Source organism: Wyeomyia smithii, chromosome 1 (genome assembly GCF_029784165.1).
Source record: "Wyeomyia smithii strain HCP4-BCI-WySm-NY-G18 chromosome 1, ASM2978416v1, whole genome shotgun sequence".
NCBI lineage: Eukaryota > Metazoa > Arthropoda > Insecta > Diptera > Culicidae > Wyeomyia > Wyeomyia smithii.
This window is the reverse complement of record NC_073694.1, coordinates 75,478,168-75,503,543: the sequence shown is the minus strand read 5'-3', so window position 1 is coordinate 75,503,543 and position 25,376 is coordinate 75,478,168. Positions and strand designations below refer to the sequence as shown.

The window sequence follows — 25,376 nt, the reverse complement described above, 5'->3', positions numbered from 1 at the left end:
AATGTTCGCAACACTGCACAAAAAAATTGACTACGTAGTTTGATTCTACATCTTAAACCCTTCAAAATAATATGTCAATATCACCTGTAGTTTTTCAGGGTCCCAAGATATTCACAAAATAAAACCTAAATTAATCCACCTAGCGGTTATACCAAGCCTTTCTCATTCAAACTTTTATTTGTAAAAATAGATTTACATGAACGCTTCAATCCAATAAATTTATAGCACATGTTTCTGCACAAATTTCTGCACATCTCGCGAAATAATCAACTAAATGTAACCATATTTGGCAGGTGAATGTTTTTAGTGGTACCAAATATGTTCCATAATCGACCTCAGGCAACATTTTGGATTGTAAGATGGCAACTTCCGGTTTCTGGAAAACAGCCAAAAATGGCCGATTTCCACCCAATATAATAATATATCCGGATAAAGAATGATACACAGGAGCTAAACTCGACCACAGATACCATTTTGAATTCTAAGATGGCGACTTCCGGTTTCGGAAAAACAGCGGCAAACGACCAAATACCACCCAATATGGGTGTTTCCGGAATCGTAATGATGCACTGGAGCCACAAATCGACTTTAGACACCATTATGAATTGTAGGACGGCAACTAGTGGTTTCTGGAAAACAGCCAAAAATGGCCGATTTCGGTCTAATATGAGTATCTCCGGATCTAAAATGATACACAGCAGCTGGAATCAACCACAGACCTCATTTGGATTCTAGGTTGGCGACTTCCGGTTCCTGGGAAACAGCTTTTGACAGGAAAATTATCGAATTACACCCAATATGGGTGTTTTTTCAACCAGAATGACGCTCAGAGGCCAGAAATTATCTTAAATACCATTTTGAAATCAAAGATGGCGACTTCCGGTTTGTGAAAAACAGCCTAAAATAACCAAATACTATCCAATATGAGTATCTCTGGAACCAGAATGATGCTATGAACTAACAATTAACCTCAGGCACCATTTTGAATCGCTTAATGGCAACTTATAGGAAACAGTCGAAAATGACCAAATAATACTCAATATGGATATTTCCGTAATCGAGATGATGCATAGAAATCAAACATTGACCCTTGACACCATTTTGAATTTAAAGACAACCACTTTTAGTTTCTGTGAAACAACCAAAATAACTAAATATCTCCCAATATGAGTATTTCCGGTGTCGGATTGATGCCAGAAAGTTTGCTGAAAATGACCGACCACCCAATATGAATATATTCAGAATTGAGGTGATGTACGGAAGCCAAAAGTCGAGGATGTTGTCATTTCGATAAAACCAATCATTTCAAACGATTTGTTATTTGACTTTGATCATATCCTATGGCCGATTCGTCGGGCATTTTCAGACTTTAAACACATCGCAAGGAATCAATGAATTTGGAACGTTCAAATAGTACGATACCACATTTAATTTATGTTGAGGCCACATATATCGATCAAAGCAGGTATAGTTTTAAATAGTCTTTGAACTTCTTTTCTTTCCAGAACTTTTGTGCCACATATTAAATTGTTATGAAGTTTGTTATTTGTAAGTTTGAGAGATGACTCGTTCGTATGACACTAGTTATGTTCAAATAAGTCATGTAATCTTTGAGATAATAGACTTTCGTTGTTTTATTAACAATTTAATACATAACGGTTGTTTAAGTTCGATTATAATGAAATGAAATGGGAACGTATAGGGCAGCCAAACTTTGAAACCACGTGTTTTATCATAATTCATTAGTTAACCATTAACTAGCCCGCTCATCTCATAATAATATTGATCAAATCGGTTGTGTAGTTACTGAGATAATGAAGTTTCGTGATTTTCACATTTCGGTACTTTACTGACGAAGTTACAGTCCGATTACAGTAAAATTCAATAGGGTGTTATGAGGCAGCTAGACTTATTAGTTGACACTGATTTCGTGGTAATCGGGTCAACCATCTCTGAGAAAAGTGAGTGAGTTCAAGTGGTCTTCGGAATATGTTCCTTTTCATAGCTGGATTTCACATTTTTGAACATAACAGGCAAAGTAATAATCTGATTGCAAAACAAATCAATATGGTCTTATGGGGCAACTAGACCCTCCATTTGACACTGATTTTATGAAAATCGGTTCAGCCATTTCTGAGAAACATTATTGAGATTAAGTAGTCTCCAAAACACGTTTCTTGTCATAACTTTTGAACCACAAGTTCAATCTTTATGAAATTCAAAAGTTAAGGGTATTTCAGGTAGCCCGTTCATTTGAAACCAATTTTGTTCAAATCGGTTGTGTAGTTTTCGAGATAATGATGTTTCATGATTTTTACATTTTGATACATAACCGCTAAACTAAAAATCCAATTACAATGAAATTTAATAGGGTCTTATGGGACAACAAGACCTTTCATTTGCAATTAATTTCATGAAAATCGGTCCAGCCATCTCTGAGAAAAGTGAGTGAGAATAGAAATATGCACACACACACACACACACACACACATACAGAAAATGCTCAGCTCGTCGAGCTGAGTCGAGTGATATATGCCATTCGGCCCTTTGGAGCAATTTTATACTTTCGGTTTTGCAAGTGTTTGCTATACCTTTCTAGGAGAAAGGCAAAAAGGTGTTTTGCTAAATTCGCAAAAAGTGGAGGCAGTCCCATTGGCCGAGGGGTCCACCGATCGGTACAATACTTTGTACTTATAACTTCCGGCCCAAAAAACATCGACTCACAAATTTTGGTCGAAATCGGAGATGGTCGATGCATTTCCTCGGACACTTGACATGGCATGACCCATATATAAAGAGAATTGAAAAAAATAACAAATTATTTTATTTACACTCGCTTGCACGAAAAAAAAATCTTATCAAAAAGTATTTTCGACCTTCAAATGTGCGGTGTGGAATCACTAAAATTTTAAATTTTTAAAGCTGGAAATAAGAGTCAGAAACATATCGACAGTTTTTTCATATATTGATAACACTTTCAATATAAACTTTTTATTTTGAAAAAGATAATTTAATCGGAAAATTCAGTTTATATGATTCCAGAATAATTGACAAATAAAAATTTTCCTTCATAAATTGATAAACTCTACCCGAGGGTACAAATATAAATATAAAATATTTCTGATGTAAAATAGTGCAAGTTTGAGAATGTTTTATGGTGGTAACCTTCTGCAAAAATGAATTTATTACTATATAGCATGTTTGTTGCCGCTTGTTTTATATTTAAACATAACAATATGAGTTGCGTAGTCACTCGTATTCTCGTAGTTATTCTAAAAAATTCTATTCCTTTACACTCCAAGCACGAACCGCCGTCATAACCACAATTCCCAATCGGCCCTTGATGTCTTGATTTTTTTTTTACTTTAATGTAATTGTGTAGTAAATCAATCAGAGAATTATATTCGAATTCCATCGCCTTATACACTTTTGATAATTTTCGTTTTTTTTTAAGGGGGGATTTGTTAGTAGCTTATGTATTTATGATAAATATTAGTAAATAATGAGTATGTGTGTCCAATCACAAATGGTGACTTCTCAACACTGTTAGAAATTTGTAATTTTAATTGTTAGGATTTGTTTGCTTTCGCAATTAGGACTTATCATTCGTAGGGATTCAAACCTACTTGTCAGAAAAGGGGAAATAAACTTACAACTAACTTAATTGCTAACTTATTGGCTATAAAGAGAGCTTATCGTAGCAATTGAGGATTGCAACGATTTTTGTCGAAAATTGTTAATAATTTTATTTGACATAGCTTCTAATGGTTCAACACCAGTAAGTCTATGTAATTCGAGAGTACCAAACCAAGGAGGACGCTTCAAAATCATATTCAGAATTTTATTCTGAATCCTTTGGAGCGTTTTCTTCCTTGTTGAACAGCAACTTGACCAGATCGGTACAGCATAAAGCATTGCTGGTCTAAAAATTTGTTTGTAAATCAAAAGTTTGTTCTTTAAATAAAGTTTAGAATTCCTGTTAATGAGAGGATATAAACATCTCGTATATTTGATGCACTTGGCTTGTATACTCTCAATGTGCTCTTTGGAAACAAGTTTATTATCGTAAATTAGTCCCAGGTACTTAACCTTGTCAGACCAACCTAAAATAACCCCATTCATCTTGATAACGTGATTGTTGTTTGGCTTGAGGAAAGAAGCCCTAGTCTTATGGGGAAAAATTATCATTTTAGTTTTAGAAGCATTGGGAGAGATTTTCCACTTTTGCAAGTAGGAAGAAAAAATATCTAAACTTTTCTGCAATTGACTGCATATGACACGAAGACTTTTTCCCTTTACGAAAATGCTTGTGTCATCGCAGAACAATGACTTTGTGCATCCTGGAGGCAAATCAGGAAGATCTGAAGTGAATATGTTGTACAGGACTGGGCCCAAGACAGAACCTTGGGGCACACCTGCTCTGACAGGAAATCTATCAGATTTTGAATTCTGATAGACAACCGATCAGTAAGATAATTTTTCAAAATTTTGATTAGGAAAATTGGAAAATTGAATGTTTGCAATTTCGCAATCAAACCTTTATGCCAAACACTGTCGAATGCTTTTTCTATGTCTAAAAGAGCAGCTCCAGTGGAATAACCTTCAGATTTGTTAACTCGTATTATATTAGTAACTCTGAGCAATTGATGAGTAGTGGAATGCCCATGGCGAAATCCAAACTGTTCATTTGCAAAAATTGAATTTTCGTTGATGTGTGACATCATTCTGTTAAGAATAGTTCTCTCAAACAGTTTACTTATTGAAGAAAGCAAACTGATTGGTCGATAACTTGAAACTTCAGCTGGATTCTTATCCGGTTTTAAAATTGAAGTAATTTTTGCATTTTTCTATATTTTTTATATTATATTATATTATTCTATATTTTAAAGCAGCAATTGAAAATTTTCACTAAAAATTCCATCGTACTCTCAGGGAGATGTTTGATTAATATATTAAAGATTCCATCGTCACCAGGTGCTTTCATATTTTTGAAATGTTTAATAATTGATTCAATCTCATTCAAGTTAGTTTCAATTACACTGTGCTACAGCGATTTAGAACTTCTGAAGTGACCTAGTGTAGGTTGTAGGTCTTGATGAGTGTAACATTCGCTCATACTAGAAATTTTCCAAACACCCCCAAAATCTGAAGTTATGGTCAAAATACGACAGAAGCCAAAAATTCTGGTTTTCTTAAAAAATATATAACTTAGCCAAATATCAACCGATTTCAACAAAACTACTTTCAATTGATTCGGAATTGAATATGCTTTTAAAATTATAGTGTATTTGTGGTATGTTTATTACAAAAATAGACGGCAAATTTAAAATTAAATTGAAAAATTGAGTGAAAAAGTCTAAAAAATTAGATATAAACTCAAATAACTCAACATGTTTTATTGATATTAGAACAAACCTGTATATATTTTGAAAGCTTCATGTGTCTTCTTTCTAAAACTGCGTAAATATTGAAAATCGGTTGATAAATGACTGAGTTAAAAAAAATATATGCGCTGAGCTCCAAAACACCGTATTTTGACCATAACTTCAGATTTTGGGGGTGTTTGGAAAATTTCTAGTATGAGCGAATGTTACACTCAACAAGACCTACAACCTACACTAGGTCACTTCAGAAGTTCTTGCATTTTTTTCTCATTTGTAGCACAGTGTTATTTCTGCAGGTGAAAAATTCTGGGAAGAAATAAAATCAAATTGACGTGTGACTTCATTTTCAATTGGATTCACAAAATTCAAATTTGAGTTATGAACACTCTCAAACTGCTGAGCAAGTCTTTGAGCCTTTTGTTCATTGGATACAAGAAAACGTTCACCATCTTTTAAAACTGGAATAGGCTTTGAAGGTTTCTTAAGAATCTTCGACAGATTCGTTATAAGTTTCGTTTATCAACCAGTTCTGAAATATGATGGCCTGGTACGTGTTTTGAAGCCATATGTTAGCGGACGGCATAAATCGTCTGGAACATTCGCGCACTAACTGCAATTGACGCCTACAAGTCCGCAGTATCTAAACGGAACCGAATTACGATGGTCCATCATAGGCTATAAGCCGTATGTTACGAACGGAAAAATCATCTAGGACACTTCTGCATTTGGTTCAATATACTTCCCAATGCTCACGACCGAAAACCCTACGCTAAGCTTCCCAACCTAGGGGACAATCCATGTTGGGATCCGGGCTTGGTACCGATTATCGGCTGCTTCACTCGAACTAGTTGTTCATTGTGGATCCCATGCGGTCTTTGTGTCTTACTTGATATGTCCCAGAAACTCTTTCTGCATTTCTCGCCAACGGTGCCTTTAAAATCCGCCCTCGACGGGATGCGTGTTATTTTTCTAATCGCCTCATCCACGGTCGGCCCAATCGCATGCCAAAGTCTAGGCTGACGGAAGACTTATGTAATTGAATAGAAAAGTTGTCAGATGATCAAATCGAAGAAACCCTTGTCGGTTAAATTTATCCGACAGGACGTCCATTGAAACGAAATCAAAAGCCCACTTAATGTCTAAAACACGGATTCCATCTCATTACGAGTAAACGCAGGCTAGATTTCTGTGTAAAGCTTCGCTCCTTTGGCTTGGCGGACACCAAACTGGGTATCTGATAGTAGACCATTTGTTTCGAAGCAATGGTCTAAAGGACGGAGTATCATTTTCTCCATTAATTTACGGATACAGGACAACATTTCAATCGGCCTATACGATTTGTGGTAAGAAACTGGTTTTCCCAGTTTTTGAATGGAGAATTGGAGGCAAGTAAATTCAATCCTGCAGTAAAATATTTTGCACCATGAAACCTATTGAACAAATAGCGATAGATCTAAAGCGCTTGGACAGAACGGCACTTCTCAATCGCTAGAAGTATTCCTCCATAAGGTGTGTCTCGATCAAAGCGAATAATATTAAAATTAAAGTAGTTCAAATCAACATTTGAATTGAGCCAAATTTCACAGAGCTTCAAAACTTAAAATGAATCAATTTTGAGCATGATACTTCTGCGATTTCTCTCCCAGCTGATCTCGAGGTACGATGGTGGCCTAACAAACCAGTCATCGTAAGTTCCAAAGCTATCTTTTTGACAAAAGCTTTCCGACTATGCCTTTTCATGATAAAGAAACAAAAACGTTGCACGGCCTTCACGTTGACTTTTCGAATGCATCTCTTGATTGTACCAAACAACTGTTTGCAGTTCGTTGCTTGAAGCTGATTTGTTTACTAATATAATCCCTGAACTCACAAATCATAAGTGTTCAAACTACAGACTGGTTGGAAGGACTCATATGCCCTATCTATAAGAAGGGACATAGACTCGACTGTAGTAATTATCGAGGCATGAACCTCCTCAATTCCACTCATGAAACGCCCCCGTATTCCGTACCAGCGACTGATGCCGTTTCAGAAAGCCTTTGTTGGAAATTACCAATGCGGTTTTCGAGCTGACAGTATTCACCTTAAGACAGATCCTCGACAAGTTTCGAGAACACAACTTGCAGACACACCATTTGTTCATAGACTTTAAGGCGGCGTACGATACAGTGAAACGCTACGAGCTGTAGCAAATATTGTTTAAAAATGGTTTTCCAACAAAACTAATTAAACTGTTACGTGCGACGCCTGACAGTTTCACATCGACCGTCAGGACAGCGGGCGAATTTTTTTCGGACGCGTTTGTGACGTTGGATGGTCTGAGGCAAGATGACGGGCTCTCGAACTTGCTGTTCAACATAGCTTTATAAGGTGCAATACGAAGGGCAGGTGTGCAGAGGAGCGGCACCATCATCACGAAGTCTCACGTGCTTCTGGGCTTCGCAGACATTGATATAATTGTTGTTAACCGCAGAGCTGTTAAGGAGGCCTCTACGGCTCTCAGAAGGGAAGCTGCGATAATTAGACTCACCATGAACACTGCCAAAACGAAATACATGGTGGCTGGCAGAGAGCGTGGTAGTCCTGCAGGTGTTGGAGCTGCGGTGGAGATGGATGGGGATACTTTCGAAGTGGTCGACGAATTTGTTTATCTTGCTACTCTCGTGACATGTGACGGATTGTGGCAGCGAATAGGGCCTATTACGGATGGTGTAGCCAGCTTAGGTTCCGTAGCCTACAGATCCGTACGAACAGGTTGCACCTATGGACGAGTCGCTCCTGTTATGAAATGAACTAAACATATGGATCAAATGTAAACTTTGGTTCGAATACCTCTTTATATGAAAACTTCCGAGTTGTGGTCTAATCATACTTTCGGTAAACTTCTATTCCAACTACATTTAAATTGATTGCGATTAATTGGGAATGGTCTAGAATGGGGAAGACGTTTCTTTGGGTTTTCCTATTCAAAAACTTTCTCAAATTTTTACAACAAAGTGATGGCAATGGTCACAAATTTCCTTTAAAAACTTAGAAGAAAGTCATGACCAAAAATCGCCATCGCTGTACACTAACCGTTTACCGAGAATTTTGTTCCCACAAAACACTATTGCTTCATGTTGGTCTTGAAGTTCAATGCTAAATGATGGGATGCGTAAATGTTTGCTGTTTGGTTCAATCAATTATTAGGTTGATGAGTTTGAGTATCCGTTTAAGAGGATTTAAGAGGATGGTGGATTTAATGGCTTTTTTTTTTTTTGTACATGATTATATTGCAAAACCAGTTAAAATTTAAAAGTTTATTTAAATCTAGTAATTAAAATATAGTTAGTTAATCTTCTGCACAACATTAGCAACGCTATCCGGCGCTCAGCACACCAATTTTGCTTAAAATATTTATGTTTTACAGCATCATGTCGCAAAATGTCAGCAATTACCATAATAAGGTTACGTATGAATCTACTCCTAATATTTATTTTCTCTTTTCTCTTTACGCATGCAATCATCCACTAACCAAACTAATAAAACGCTTATGTTTGATTGTGATCCCGAAGGAGCTGCTAAAAACACCCACTCTATTGAAGCGTGAAAGTGAAATGCACATTGGAAGAAAGTACTTGAATGCTAGTATGTAGTATTTCAACACAGTGATAGCAGACAAGAATCGCATATTGGATGCAGGTTACTGGTGTACGAACAACGACAACCGTACGACGCAGAGGAGGACCTCGAAAAAAGCGAAAAGTGAAGATTTACTGTGCCCCCGTTGGAAAACATCTCAATAGCTAATTGTTCGTTTTGCTCAACAAATCACGTGAACTTGTAGATTCGATACGAGCCAAATCTATGTGCAACGTAGCAGAGTAGAAGGTACAGAAATAGCAAAAACAAACACTTTTACGATAAAAACGCTTGGTTTGTGTAAGCAGAAAAATATCAAGTTGCCAAGACTTACACAAGTCACAGAACGAATGTGAAACAGAAAACCGGGAAAAACGTGCAAAAAGCATAAAAGACAGAATCTCAGCCGCATTTGAAAAGTTTTCCACTTCATTCTAAACTTTCCCTAGTCAGAACTACATGCTTGTTTGATTTTAGCTTGCGTTCTCTAATGCAACATGCTGTATTTCCAGCCTATGCTTTTAGAGAACTTGTATATTTAAAGAATAAACAATGTTCTCTGCATCATTGGAAGCCAATTGAGGATGTTCATTTAATGTTACAATAACAGTTTGTGGATGGTTTCCAAAGCAACATCTAGCATTTAGTTATTGGATATTAGATATAAATTCAAGTAAGGAGTAACAAGATTTGTGCTCTCAAATTTGATCAGTTAACACTTTACAGAAACAAATCCAAAATCTGAACTTGTAAAATTCAAAACCAAAAGTAAACACACACTTTAAATGAAGCAAAAGCCGGCGTAGTTTACTTTTGCTGAAAATCGGTAGTAAATCTCATTTGAAGAGTGATCATATGTGTTCGTGGTTTGAGCTGCTTTTAGATCGCGTGTGAATAAGCTTGCTGAAAACTAAAATTATAAAACTTTTCTGATTGTGAATACCTGATACTAAACCGTTCATCGCTGCGCTGCCGTGTGTTTACTCAAAAGCAAAGATTGTTATCAGCTGTAATTTTCTTCAAACGACGAAAAGCAAGTGACAACACTTGTCAAAGCATAGACGACGATATACAATAACACCCCAAGGTAAGTGGAAGCAATATTACTAGTCTTAAGATTTTTGAGATGAGATATTTATTCATTTTATTGATTTGCTTCAAATAAACATCATGAAATCTTTTTTACAAGTCAATTAAGTCAACTTCAATTATGTCAGATATGTGTCAACATGCTATGCTCTACAAAAAAATTTGTTGACAAACCGTTCAAGAAATTTATTCGATTGTTTATGAGTTAATGACACATTCTACCGTGGTTTCGTGGCTCTGTGGTTAGGAACGTCGATCGACTAGCTCTCTCTCACAGTTGCAGGGTGGCCACTCTACCGGGAAAAACGGAAAAAGCTGAGAATTTCAAATCACCGGGAAAAGAAGACGGGAAAACCGGGAAATCAGGCGTTACGCCGGGAAAACCATGATCCTGCATGCCTGCCGTTTCATTTGTTCAACGAAAACTGAGGAAATGTTAACGAGATACCTTATATTTTTTTTGCATGATGACCTAATTGGCATGATACTATTGGCAATGGAACAGCTGGTTGTTGAATAAAATCGAGCTTGATCAGGCGGGTAAACATATTTTGCTGTTCCGTAACATGTTTTGGCAGGATTTTGAAGAAAGTGTTCGTACGTTCTCCTCTTGCATATCCAACTTTGATTGCCCAAAACATCGTATAGGACGCCATCAATGTCACGGAAGGCGTATTGGAAGTTCTTGTGAGTAGTGTTCGACATCGAATCGGGTAGAGTTCGGTCAAAGTCAGATAGGACCGGAATCTTTAAAGCTCGATTTGATATGGAGTTTCGTCGATAATATAAAAAACAATACTCTGTTAGTCTCAACATATTCTACATTAAGTCTTTTGCGGAAATTAAATAAGTTTTTTTTTATTATGTGTTCATCCTTTTGACAACTATGTTTCTACCTTGAAGAGCTTCGCCACAGAAGGCAGAATCACAAAAGGCAGAAGCACGAATGGCAGGATCATGAAAGGTAGAACTCTATGACCGTAAACACAAGGCAGAATTTCGAAAGGCAGAATCACTGACAGCAAAACCTGACTCACGATAGCCAAGTGCATGATGGCAAATTGGTGTTAATCCTGGTCACGGTATCAAAGCTGCTACTCTACATTTATTATTTAATATTATTTAGTAACGCAAGCAATGGCCAGTTTTGATGGGAGGTGCAAATCAAGCCTGATTATTAGATCCGGAACGCGCAAACTGATTTGGCTTAGGTCTTCAAGACTCCCACGGCATTGCGGAGAATTATTTCTCGATGTTAGGTATAATAGCCAACAAATCTCAACGGCTTGTTGATTATAATTAACATAAAACAATTCATGCGGCGAAGACGCATAATCGAGGGCACGGAACCGAGGCGGCACAAAGCCGCCGTGGTTTCCGCGGCCCGAGACGGCCGCCGACTCGCCGTTGGAAGCGGCGGCCTCTCGCATTCAAACGATCAATCCAATGGTTTTCTAGGATTATTCAAACAGGTTTTCTTCCCTTAGTCAAGTCCGAACGAGCGGTAGCGAGTAAGGACAGCATACACTTGGACAATAGAGTCGGCCAAAGGCCGCGAGTGTGTCTTGTTAAAAAGAAGATAGACCATTTTTTGATTCTTCCATTCGTGCTCTTTTTGATTCTGCCATTCGTTATTCTGCCTTATGAAATACTCTGCCTTTCGTGATTCTGCCTTTTGATTTTCTGCCTTTCGTAGGAGACCCTTGCAACAGATTTCTCTTTTTTTTCTATAAAACCAAATAGTAGCTCCACGAAAAAAAGGAAAACTATTCTAGAGCCTTGGAGGGGGGAGCCTGCTGTGGAAGATCGAAAAATAATGAATGTTTGTGTTTTTTCGGATGATTAAAGTAAAGTAAAGTGTTCGGGTATTTTGGCTATTGGTTAAGGTATATTTGAAAATGTATTTTGCACGTCATGGATGCAAATATAGTGAGTATTACGCCCCCTTAAATTAAAATCCATGTAAGACATGAAAAAATTAATTTCTTCATAACCGCAAATGTGGCGTTCTGTACTGAAAATTTTAAAACAACGATTTCCATTCATATTTATAACTGAAACATATCAAGTAGCTTACATTTCAACGCGAAATTAAAGACAAAACATAAGTATTTTTTTAATTGAAAGTAATTTTGCATTTGCTTTCGACTAGAAGATACATGACTTTTTCGTAGATATTAGCGTCATATAATTCCTAGATTTGGAAAAAATATAATATTGGAACAAATCGTTTCATTATTTTGAATGATTGTTCTTTTATCTTCCAAATTATAACGATGTAAAATTGCTGCCGTTTAAAAATTTGTTTTGTAATGTTTTCGACAGAACAACCACGGACACATATTTTAGAATTTTCAAGACGATTGCGTAAGGATGGGGTGTATACTATTTTAAATAAAAAAGAAGCTCATATTTTTCGAATTCCTGGAAAACTGTCATGATTTTGTTTAGAAATACAGTAAAGTTGCTTGGTACATAATATTTGGGGTGACTTTTCACGTATTTTTTTAACGTGGATTTCGGAATTTCCTGGTTTATCATGCGAATTTCCAGAAAAGGCCGCGTTTCACTCTAGTTGTTTTGAATATCGGTTGTATTTATTTTACGGACCCTGAGAAAATCTCATACATTCCAATGGGCCCAGCTCGAAATTTTGTAAGTCCCAGGATCGAAGTTTCTCGAAAAAAAATTGCTTCGGGGTAACATACTTCAACGTTTCGTGTATTTATAAGACTCAAGAAAAAGTCTACATAAGATCAAGTTTTGCATAAGGACTCTTTCGAGAAGACAAAACTTCTAAGCCCTAACACAAATCGAAGTTCGTTTATTAAATTTATCCCATCGACATTCTAACACAGAAACATTGCAAGCTTAAGAGCAGGTTGACAGAAAGAAAAAGCAGAAGGAATCAAGAAAGCACGAGAAGGCGAAACTTGTCAACGACTCGGAGATAAAAAAGGGCGAAAAATGTGCAAGAGGTCTCTATAAAGTCAGGGTGGCCACACAAAATCAGTTTTCGATTTCTCGGTTTTCCCGATAGAATTTATTAAAATTTCCCGGTGTTTTATTTTTAAAAAATATGAGAAAAACATCAATTTTCACATGTATATTTATGTTCTTTCAAATATAGTGTTATAAAACAACGAAAAATATTTCTCCTTTATAGCTTTTAGCTGTTGGTCGACTTTAGCAGTTACCTTTATAATGTTTAAGAATGCAGAACAAAACTGAAATTTGAAGATTTTCAGTGAAGGAATGTGAGTTATGATTAGAGCAACTCTTTTCATAAGTGACGTATGTCTTTTAAATAATCTCAAATGGGTCTTACGTGGCATTATGTGTAAAACATACTATTTTTTTAAGTTGTTCCAAAAAGGCTGGATTAGAACATTTATGTTGAAAAAAGTTGTTGAAAATGTGTTCTGAATACTAGGGTGCCAGGCAAAATGGTCATCTCGAATTTCAAAATAAAAAACCCTACACAAAATGTTCACCTGCTAGAAAAAACACCCTGTGCAAAATTTCAGCTCAATCGGACTTAAAATGGGGTGGCGCAAAGCGATTGAAGTTTGGCTTTTTTGAAAACCGGAAAATCACCCAAGGGGGGGGTACGTGAAATTTCGGCTTTCGAAATTTTTTTTTTCTTATGCCAAATGACTTAAAAACGCATGAAACGTCGAGAATTGGTGTCATCTGAAAAAAAAAAATTGCAAAAATTTACTCTCTGGGACTTAGTCGTTTTTCCAATTGTGGAAGGCGGAGTTCAAAATGTTTAGAATTTTTCATTTGAAATTGATCACTAGTCTCTCGAAATAGCTTGTATAATGATATACACTATAACTAGCATTGAATACATTACGTTTCATTAGGGTGGTTCATTTATTCGGCATAGAGTGGTTCTCACTGAAAATGACTAACGACAATGAACCCTAGCGCTGCTGTGGAGAGCGCTTTTATAGGCTGCCTCTCGGACGGCAGCATTGTGAAGCAGCAGCTTGAAAGCGCGCGCAAACCAGCGTCGCTTGGTCCTCAGCTGGTCACTCACGGATGACAGTAATGCGCAGCTGAGGCGGGAGTTTTGGCGCGAACACATTTTTTCGTCGTTGTTTCAATTTTCCTTATATGGGGTAACTTTGATCAGTTTCAATTTTGAATAGTTTTAAAACCTTTTTGAACTAGAAATGTTAGATCATGCTTTGATAACATGTTTAGAGATCCCAAGTAACAAAATAGCTTATATCCAAGTTTTTTAATAGGTAATACAACCAAAACATAAAACTTTCAATGCCGACCACGCAATTATAACAACCTAATAACAACAGCTATGAACATGTATCATGGCTAGTTGGCCCAGCTTTATTGAAGTCGTCAAAACTTCATATGCGCTCCACCATACGACCAGATGTTTTTTACAACCCAATTTGATTGCCATAGAATGGCCTCCAAATTTTAACAGAGATACTAACTAACTGTGATGCATTAAATTTTATCTTGGTTCCATTTCTCAGTAAAACATTTCCTTCCGACACTGCAAACTGAATTGTGTTAAGTTTTATTTCCATATGAATTGAATATTGAATATGTTGTTGTCTAGTTAATCGTTTTCGTACATGTAAAAACAGATGCCGTGAAATATTTATGGCGAAACCGGTCACGAATTTTATCGTAAATACTGCGCGCCGTTGAAATTCTGCAGAATATTAGTATTTTTTCAAAGTTGAATTCTTCTGAGCTAAAGCAGTTTCTTGAATTAAAGCTAGGATTTGTTGCATTTTACTAGATGTATGCCTTAATCAATTATTTGAATTGTACAACTACCCGTGGTATCGTGAATATCATAAAAGAGAATGAAAACATTAGGTCCAATTCCAAAATTTTGCATTATTTCCATTGAAGACGACATGTTGTTTCGAGTAAAACCACAAACGCATTGAAAATCCTGTATTATAACCAATTCTCTTAAATCGATCAGAACTTAGCTTATCATGCCTATGTTACGATTATCAAGTGTTATGTGAGCCACAATCTGATGTCGAACTCGTTTTTGCGGAGTAGCTACACGAGGACTACACTTTTGCCATGTAGCCGTTTTTTCACTTTGCGAACTACACCAAAATAGCACGTTTTCTGTCCCGGACTACACCCGAAAAACTCAAACTGTAATGCGGTACGAAAAAAATGACAGCTGAGTGCAGTTTCGTTTGAGTGTTCGTTTCCCTGCTGGAAATTATTTTCGTTTGGCTGCGCAAAATCCAGTGCAACCAGAAGAATTTAATGTTTATGAAATGTTTATTTTTATTCAACGGAACAAAATTTCGAGCAGGGGTATAATTGCTATTTGGGACTACGAAGGTACTGATATTCATTTGGTTTTTGCACGAGAAAAAGAAGAAAGGACATATTTTTGCCTTTCACAGCCTTTGAAATCTCTTTTGACTTCGTAGTCACAAATTTTTCTATTGCCATCCTTTTATTTTTATTTTCTCTCGTTTCACCAGACTTCATTGAAACAAAAAAATAATGTAAAGTGAACAAGTGATGATTTCTTTACCAGAGCTTGGCACTTCATTCAAATTCTTTTTAAATTTTATATATCGCAACTCCCCAAACTGCAATCAAAATAAAATTGTGTTAATTGTGTTTCACTTTCAAAATTTAGCTTTTTTAAAAGATCGAGCCAAAAACCAGCTATTTCGCAACACGGTTTGTTGAACTCATTTGAAATATTTTCACGCACTCGTGCTGTCCAAGTCAACCAATCACGTTTGGAGCAAAATACCTGCAGCAAACTGAGGCAGGGTTGCCACAATTGATTTTGTTCATTTGGTTGAACAAATTTTAATTATCTGTACTGTTAGGCATATCTGCTCAAAAATCTGTACAAAGCAGTTTGGTTTTCTGTCTCATTTTAGATAGCTCAAATTAAATTATTCAAGCCTGTTATTGAGTAACTTGGCATTACTTATAAAAAATTATAAAAATTGATATTTTGAATGATTTATGGAAACAGTACAATTAAATAATTAAGATCTAAACAATAAAAAGAATAGTAAATCAACACGGAGATGTGAATGCAAACAAATGTGAAAAAATGTAAGACTTTAAGAGCTTAAAATAAACGACGATTTTAGTTAATACCACAGCAACATGAAATATAAATGTGCTTCAACACAACCTTCGTAGCATACATTTTAATAGCCTGGAATCAATTCGTTAATTTAGTGTACTTGCTAATAGATTCTGTGTCATCGATGTATTCTGCAAATTTGTAAAATTACAGATTATTTTGCACATGTGGCATCCCTGCCAACAAGCCGAATTCACGTTGCAACCATGGCTCACTGTCAGAATGCCTAAAAATATAAAGTACGGACCACGTAGCATGTGTAGATAGCTTAACAAGCTCATATAAAACGGTTAGAAGATAATCACGTATGTGTTTTTAGATATCATTTTTCAATATTATCCCGGTACAATCATTCAAACATGTGTCTGTCACCGAAATACGGCACCTCGTAAATATTTTATTTTAATTGAGATTTACCTTACTTTTACTTTAGAACTTAAGTTACTGCTTTGATTTGCAACCTCTACCTCGCTGTCAGTGAGCATACGGTAAACAGTCTTTCATTCAACAACAGGAAGCTGCTCGTTTGTGGAGTAAGTACTCTGTACAATTTGAATAAAATTAAAATAATTTCAAATCGGACTCCTGGGATGCCATTTAAAATTGTGCAGACATTCGAGGACGGCGACCAGTGCCTCAGTGTCGTACCATCCGGCTGGGATGGGAGTGTGACGGAGTTCTCTACTGGCCAAACACCGCCAACAACGCCAAACTGATTCGAAATCAATATTCCATACCGACGATCAAATGGCAGCAAATTCCATGCACTAAGAAGCGTGAATTTCAAACAAAAGCTGAAGCAGATGCCGAGCTTGCAAAAATGGAAGCTTATTCGGGCACAGAAAAGGAGGAGTACTTAAACAATTTCTCTTCGCTTACTATGAAGGAGCCTCGATGGCAGATCACACCGATTAATGTTGACCAAAAATGTATCCGTAAGGATTTTAATCAGTTCGTTCCTTCCGATTCTGCACTGCAAAACGCATTTCTGCAGTCAAGTTTAGTCAATCAAAATCAAGATGAATCGCGAAAGCAAACGGTAAGTTTTGTTTTTGCTTATTTATTTGACATAACCCTAATTTTACCGCAGGAATCATTACTGACTGATGATGTTTTCGAGAATGTAGTGTATGCGAACCAAGATTCCAATGACGGAACAATCGTAATCCAATCGATCAGTCAGCCATCACCAAACGACACTGGTGCCAATCAAGCTGTCATCATTGAAAGTTTGGCGAATATCGTCGTCACCCTTGCCCAGTTGAAAACTGGTTTGGATTTTCTTAACACCAAAGTGGAGAAAATTGAATCTCTTTTAGAGTTTCGAGACAACGTTTCGCTTATTACTACTGACGAAAATTTCAAGCCAGTGGATTCAAAAGAAACGCTGATTGCTTTAGAAGCGAGCTTGGATAACGAAAAAGTAATGGCTAACTATATATCTTTTAATCGACCTGGTAATGACACGGCAATTTTTGACGCAGTGCTCTTGGACGGGAATGTCCAGAGATCATACACCATCGGAACATACCGGATCAGTGGAGTCTCAAATGAAAGTTCCTTTTATGGTTTACACTAAAGTGCGTAAACTGTTTCTAAGGCTGATCTTGCAAGCTGACAGCGCGTTTACTTCAGTTATGTGCGATGTTTTTTTTTAAAGCACTGAAGAATAGCAAGCAACGTTTGCTATCGAAAACAGTTTCTAAGCACAAGAATCGCCCAAAAAACCTACAATATAGTATCCGCCAACATGAAGTTCAGCCGATTGCTGCCCAGATGAGATCTAATATTGTAAACACCGGATAGAAAAACTGAATCCAAGTTTGACGTAAATAACAAAATGTATTTCTGTACATAATTCAGGTCAATAAAATAAAGTTGTTTGGAAATTCCTTTTTATTATTTACTGTTTCAATGTTGGCAGCTGCCTCGTCTTCTTAATGTTTAAAAAAGTCTAGAACGTCTTCATCTCCACCATCAATCACCTCCGGATAATTCTGAGTGTAGCTGGCGTCACAAACGTTATAAAAGTCTTGTTCCTTAACATCATCCTGCTGCACCATTTCAGCGTTGTTATTTTCCGGAACCGAAGTCGAAGCTTGTTGAAAATTTGACACCACATTATACTGAGATGACAAAGAACAGCGAATTCTCGCGATGTTTTGTCTTACTCTCCTTCTATATGTCCCACTTGCCTTAAATACTTTCCAACCACTCATTTTAAACAATCACTTGGACAATCAGTTTTTTAACAACAAAAATTTTCTGTTTATGTTTTATTCAATGATATCTTAATGCAGGTTACACCTTCCATACAATCAACATGAAATCAAATTACAGCTTGGTTTTTTAATATACCTTGCTGACTGACTATTATACAACTTTCACAGATTGTGTATTTCTGGTTTCACTTGGTTGTTATAAATTTCAAAACAAAACAATCTTAAAATCGACAATAAAACTGTGAAGCTAAAGTTAAATTATGGAAGGCATATAATGGTTGTGATGAATATTTGCGGAACATGTTTCATGACTATCAAATAAAACCAAAATATAATCGAAGACTTTAATGCGAGCCAACATAAAATAAAAATATAACAAGAATAAATTCTAGAAGCATTTTGATTGTTACTTGGGATGGGATGCTTCCCGTTCTCCTTGACTGCTATTACTGCGGAGGATAATTCTGTCCTTGCACCTAGCCGCGGTATCTACTGCGAGTCATTTTTATACCATGTGTAATTTTACCTTTCGATGATGAAAAACGTAAACGTTGGTCGCGAAAGTTGCCAGAAGTATTTTGTAAGTCAGCAATCGTTGTAAAATGTTTGTGTTCAGAAAACGTATATTGATCATATATGCAAGGTCTTTCCAACAACGGAAGTATATCAATAGGCCAGCTCTAGCCTCTTACGTTCTATGCTCTAGCCAAGACAACATCCTGGCGTAGGCCAGGATGATGTCTTGGCTAGAGCATAAAATTGGACTTAAAGCTGGAGTGCTTTTTTGGCACTTACTGAGAGTAAGAAATATAACGGCCAAGTTAATTTTAAAATTTAGTCATCAAACAAATCCTGGATCAATCGTTTGATGATCGTTTTACGGTATTCAAAAATCTTAAAAATTATAATTAAAACGCAAATATGCCACTTTTACTTTTTTCGCCTGTAATGTTTAGACGAAAACTTACCTAAATAAAAAAAAGAATTAATAAAGTAATAATTCTCGCATAATTTTGAATAATGGTCATTGTAAAATCATTTAAACATTACCTGAAATCATATCATTTAAACATCACCCGAAAAAGAAATTCACTTCGAGACCACTATTAACCCACCAGGTTAGCGTGCGATATTATTTTATTATTGGTGCAGCAAAAAAATTTGTTATCGTTGGTGGCAGAGCTGCGAAATTTCGTACTACAAAATGAATATCACACAACAGCAATTTGATTCTCTCAGATTGAGACTGATATCGAGTGCTGCCCGTGTCAATTATCATTGAAAATCATGTCAGTGAAAAAAAAATGACATTGTCCAGAAACATGTTGAATATATTCGATCTGAGCCAATCCAATGCATAAAGCCGATGAAGTAAATGAGCATCTACATTCTCAAATCGATATTCACCGCCTTCATTTTCAATATTCTGTTGCTGAAAATGAAAATTCGCAGCTCTGGTTGGTGGCAATATAGTTACCACTGCCTTATAAAGAGTTAAATGAAAGGAGTTCTCATGAAGTAAACAACCGTACGTTTTTCGTGACCTTACAACATCAAAATACCCCTGTTTTGACGTTGACTAACGTCTATATCTAAGTTAGGCCCCTGAATTTGAAAATCTAGTAATTCAACCAGGGAAAACCAGAGAAAAGTGGTCAGGTTTTGAGCGCTTATTTTGCAGTCATCTATAATCAGGTTTTCGAGGTTTTGGCATCAATCGATCAGAAATTCTTTTACGGTTAAATTTATGTAACAAAAACAAACTATTGTTTGAGATACACTATTGAAAAATTGGTAATTAATATCGATTGTCTAAATCATACCGCGCAGCCAATCACTACCTCTCTTCCCAAGCACAGTCGACACTAACGGATACAATCGATCTGACTTTGTTGTTATTGTTGTTGTCACTTTCTGTTTCCGATGTTTATGCTGCTGCTAGCGGAAAAAACCTTGCAAATATGCATCTTTTTGTTGGTGTTAATTTTACGACAGCGGCCGGCGCCCCATCACTCTGATTCCAAAACCGCACCAGTGACATGCGGACGCTAGGTGATAGCAGCTGAAAGGAGGAAATACAAAATAGTACCGGTCATCTCGTGCCGGTTTCACCCGTAATGCTGGTGGCTTTAGTAGTAAATGGCTACTGCAAAACACTTAAATGGCTGGAATTCTGGACGGACTAACCAGGAAACTATAATCGGCAACTGGCACCTTTTGGTGCCTCGAAATTTGGTACAGAAGCGGCTAATTGAATTTTCTGTTTTACCAAATGCTGCTGCTAGCGGAAAAAACTTTGCAAAAATGCATGTTTGTGTTGGTGTTAATATTACGACAGCGGCCGGCGCAGCTTTCAAGAAACATTTGTCTCTACCATTCCATCATCTATGTAGCCCCTCCTTCTTTCTAATTATCTGACGAAGCCTTGGTATAAAACGTATCGTTCGAACATTTCACCCCATCAGTTTCATTATTAAACCGTACCGGATACATACGGACGCTCGGTCATCTCGTGCCGGTTTCACCCGTTATGCTGGTGGCTGTTAGTAATGAATGGCTACTGCAAAATACTAAAATGGCTGGAATTCTGGACGGTAAACGAGAATAATCGGCAACTGGTACCTTTTGGTGCCTCGAAATTTTGTTACAGAAGTTTTGTAAAAGAAGCGTTGCAATTCCCTCTACTATTTGCTTCAATGGAATATTTTTTTTTTTATAAGAATACGGTAGTCAACGTCATGCGGTCGTGTCTTGAAAACCACCCTCCTACTTTTTATACGGCTCAAAATCAACAAATTTGAAATTTTGCATCAAAACCCTTTAGGCATTGAATAAAGCATTTATTTTTTAGTCGTATCCCTAAAAAATATAGATATATATTCCTGATCAGCTGTGTTAGAGATGTAAAAGTAAAATCGGTCTCTGTTAACAACGAGTAAGGACGTAGCCGGTGCCGTTATCGATCTATAAAAAGTTGAAGCTACTGAATTGTTGTACATTGAAGATACTAAAATAATCCCAAATAAGATATCTTCCGGCGGTTCTTTGTGCAACTTCACTATAAGTTTCCCTCTTTTTATAAAAAAGTAGGATGGTGGTATACAAGACAAAGCCGCATGACGTTGGACTACGGTATTTTTAGATTCCATCAAAACAAATAGTAGCCGGAATTGTAACTCTAGTATTTTCTGCAATTTTATCTAACAGTGCATTTCTAAATGCGGAGACGTTGAAGCGTTATAAATAATAATACATATGGTCGGCGTGCGACCAGATCGAACCAAGCGCCAAAAACATTATTTAGAGTAATCGGGGTTCAAAGTTTTGCCACCCCGTCTGTTTTCTGCAAGCTACTGCAGCAAATTTTTATTATAATATCATCATGAACTGTTCAAATAATTTCATTTTTTCATGAAAGATAGATCATTAATTTTCACAACCATTGGTGTTAAAAACTCAATTTTGAAAAAAAAAGGCGCTTGGTTCGGTATGGTCGCACGCCGACCATATATACTAAAAAAATTGATCTTTTATATAAGCGCTGTCACTTCAGAAAAACCTTTCTTCGTAGCTGCACTACCAAGACAATCAATTTTAGCGAATTGGGTAAACATTTTCCTATCTTAGCAAAAAGTAAACTCAACGAGACTATCTGAAATTGGAGACCAGAACGATTCAAGCGGAAATTCTCAGATTGGAAATTGTTAGACATTAAACCGGTCGAACGCATGCTAGGTTGGCTCCAGCCCAGCATATAACTTTATGTATTTTAAGAAATTACGTTCATTGCAACAACTTAAAAAAGCAAGAACTCAATTACACGCTTTTTGCGTAGCTGTTATCAAGGTTTTGGCGAGTGACAGGAAAATATATTACGTCTTTAGTTATGATTTAGAGTTTTTTTAAATGTTTTGTTATTTTTCACGATAGAGACAAGTTTTTTCTTTGTGTGCGAGAAACTGAAAAAAACGGGCACCGAGAAACAAAAATGAAAATTCAATGTATGCTGAATTGAGAAAACTTTACCGATAATTTATGGTACTCCTTTTACCGATAGTTTAATTTTTGATCTGATTGAAATTTATAGCAAATAAGTATTGATCATTCATCGGTAGTAATTTTTCGTCGATGAATAAAGACTGGCTGAAGAAGTTTAAATCGCTACCGCAAAGTCGAATTTTTCAACTGTGTTCGTTTAGGCGTTTTAATGCTTTTGATGAAGTGTTAGAAAATACTAAATCTTCGATAAACACCCACCACAGCTACCCAAACACGTGCAGTCCATATACGAACCAATAAAAAACCAACGACCAACGCACAAATGAGAAATTTTAATTAGATGGTGTGCTTATGATACCGGTACAGTTTTGGAATGAAAATATGGGGTGAGATGTTTGAATGCTACCTTTCATATCAAGGTTTCGTCAGTTATTTGGAGTTGAGCAGAATAGGAAATGGCAAGGAAAGTAAAACAACAACAACAACAATAAATCGTTTACAAAGTCAGATCGATTGTATCCGTAAGTGTCGGCTGTGCTTGGGAAGAGAGGTAATGAATGGTTGCTTGTTATGATTTAGACAATGGATGTTATTTACCAATTTTTCAATAATCTGATATAAAAGCGCTCAACTCATCATGTGAAAAGAGATGGTATCGTGTAAAATTTATCTTGGAGGCTTCTCCGAAGATACTATGAGCAAAAATTTCACTCTGAAGCTTACTTCCATGCGAAATTATTTCTCATCCTTAAGCAAGTGTACAATAGCAGCATGCTGTAGCAGTGATGCTGGAAAAATTCAATGGTCAGCCGTTCGTCAGACACGCAATCAGTTTTAGGTGAATAACTTTTTCTACAAGCATCGTAGCGCCTTACGGTCTTCAGAATAGTTTTTCCCAGAAAAATTTCCTACAAATATTATGCATCAATATATTTTTAGGGGCCAGCTAGATATCTCTAGAGAATAAGTTTTGAAAAAGTGAATGTTCCCATATAAAATCGTATGAAAACTTTAAAAATCGGGCGCAAAAATATAGTTCCACCGATCGATCTGAGAAGTTACATGGTTGTTATATGACCCATAAGGAACATGAAAAGTGCATGGGAGCGAAAAAATAACACCATCGCTTTTTTTTTCATATAACCGTGCCCCAGTCTGTTCAGTCCAACCTGTTCGAACTGAAGCGACAGAGTGGCAGCGAGCGAACGCTTTATAACCATTAATTGCGTCGCAGTAGGTAAACAGCGATGTGAGATTCAGTCCCGCCCCTTTGTAAACTTTCGCACTGTAGAATGGTATAAAAGAGCAACAGATGCGGCAGCAGTTATTAGTATTTTTCCCAGTTCTCGTATCTTCCATCAAACGTGGAAATTGCACGAGGAAGGGACTGCTGGATTACCACCGGTTGCTGATTCCCAGTGACTGGAGCCATTTGTTGGAGCTGATTCTGTGGAGGTGCTGTCAGATTCCCGAGCCAGGTTTCGAGAATAGTTGATACCTCTTCATGTAACGTTTCAAAACTCAAGTACTTAGCATCTTGCTCTTCTCGTTTATTGATTGGAAGACTAGCCACAACTTGCTGATGTAACTGGTGATATTCGGTGTATGCGGTTTCCACCTTCTTGATATAGACCTTTACTTGAGCAGGAGTTAGTTCAGTCTGATCCGCTTCGGCTCGAGCCAAGATGTTCTTGATTCGAGTGACATTGCCTTGAGCCATTCCACGCATGTGGACCAGCGTATTCAATGCACAGGTCTGATCGGTGCTATTTTAGACTTCGCGCTGACTAGCCTCAATGATGCTCTGCCATCAGGAAAAATCGACCTCACGTATACGCAAGCACCGTATGCCTTCTGGGAGGCATCGGCGAACCCATGAAGCTCGTAGTGGATAGCTTCGCTCGATATAACTAGGCGCGGAATCCGAATCTGCTCACAAGATGGCAGCGATGTCAAAAAGCTTTCCCATTGGTACAGAAGGCCATCGTCCAACGGATCGTCCCATTTCAGCTTACAAATCCATAGATTTTGCATCAAAATCTTCGCCACTACTACCACAGGAGAAATAAGACCAAGAGGATCGAAAATCTTGGCGATTTCGGACAGAACTTGTCGCTTCGTTGGTCCTTTGATCTTCTCTGGAGATTGCGATCGGAACAGGAATTCATCAGTAGAAGGGTTCCACATTAAACCCAATGTTTTTATAATGTCGTTGATACCGCTGTGATGTTTTTATCATATTTTTAAAACATAAAACACCGGGAAATTTTAATGAATTTCATCGGGAAAACCGGGAAATCGAATATCGATTTTGAGGGGCCACCCTGCCGATTATTTCGATATGTCGACAGTTCAACGAAGTCCACGAGCTATTCGATTACACTATATCAGAACCGGTGTTCAAAAACTCTACTGAAACGTCGCCAGTTGGAGTCTATTGTCAGAAATAGATGAGTTTCTGTATACTGCTTTATCTCGTGAAAGCATTTGCTTCCTGTATTTTTTTCCGGTACACACTGCAACATAACCGAGAAAACCGCCTAACTACGTAGTTTCCAGACAGCAACCCAAGGGTTAGGAGCGCAATTTTATCCACCCAACAAAACTGTTTATGTATTTGATTGTAAATGTGTTATGTAGTTCTGTAACAGTAATTTTATGTAAAATTTTGTAAAAGATATGGGTTTTTTACGCGTTTGTTAAATGACGCATTTTTTTATGGAGAAAAATAGTGAAGAAATCTAAAAATAATATCAATTTTAGGCAGCAGTGTTACCAGATATGTCTTCTATGCATTTGAAAACAAAACTAATCACATCACATCATCACCTGCATCGTTGAATACATCGTGCGCTGCAATCAAGTCAGAGTGTGCGGTGAACAAAAACTCAAACTATTGTGAGGAAGCAGATTCAAGTTGAATTCAAATCTGGA

General features: G+C 36.9%; 2 protein-coding genes across 19 annotated transcripts in view; both read left to right on the top strand.

Moving 5' to 3' along the window:
* Positions 1 to 25,376, top strand: part of LOC129717978 (copia protein) — a 72,618-nt gene that overhangs the window by 12,948 nt on the left and 34,294 nt on the right. Inside the window, exons 2-3 of one of the 17 annotated variants that reach the window (XM_055668331.1) lie at positions 8,939 to 9,254; positions 9,889 to 10,092. The exons of 11 other annotated variants lie outside the window; for them this stretch is intronic. The gene's annotated coding sequence lies outside the window, so the exon portion shown is untranslated. Of the gene's footprint in view, positions 1 to 8,938; positions 10,093 to 25,376 lie in introns of all 17 variants that reach the window. 5 more of the 17 variants (XM_055668330.1, XM_055668329.1, XM_055668328.1 and 2 more) reach the window with 5 other exon arrangements.
* LOC129717984 (uncharacterized) lies at positions 16,455 to 18,081 on the top strand. Of its 2 annotated transcripts, XM_055668342.1 has the most exons (4): positions 16,455 to 16,526; positions 16,655 to 16,754; positions 16,833 to 17,260; positions 17,312 to 18,081. In XM_055668342.1, the coding sequence occupies exons 3-4, from the start codon at positions 17,042 to 17,044 to the stop codon at positions 17,798 to 17,800; spliced, it is 708 nt and encodes a 235-aa protein (XP_055524317.1). In that variant the 5' UTR covers positions 16,455 to 16,526; positions 16,655 to 16,754; positions 16,833 to 17,041; the 3' UTR covers positions 17,801 to 18,081. The 2 variants fall into 2 exon arrangements, with proteins under 2 accessions (XP_055524317.1, XP_055524318.1); XM_055668343.1 differs by having other exon boundaries at positions 16,461 to 16,754.

Coding starts and splice junctions, on each gene's coding strand:
- LOC129717984 (XM_055668342.1), top strand. CDS start 17,042: ATGGAAGCTTATTCGGGCACAGAAAAGGAGGAGTACTTAAACAATTTC. Junction 17,261..17,311: donor ATGAATCGCGAAAGCAAACG/GTAAGTTTTGTT, acceptor ATTTTACCGCAG/GAATCATTACTGACTGATGA.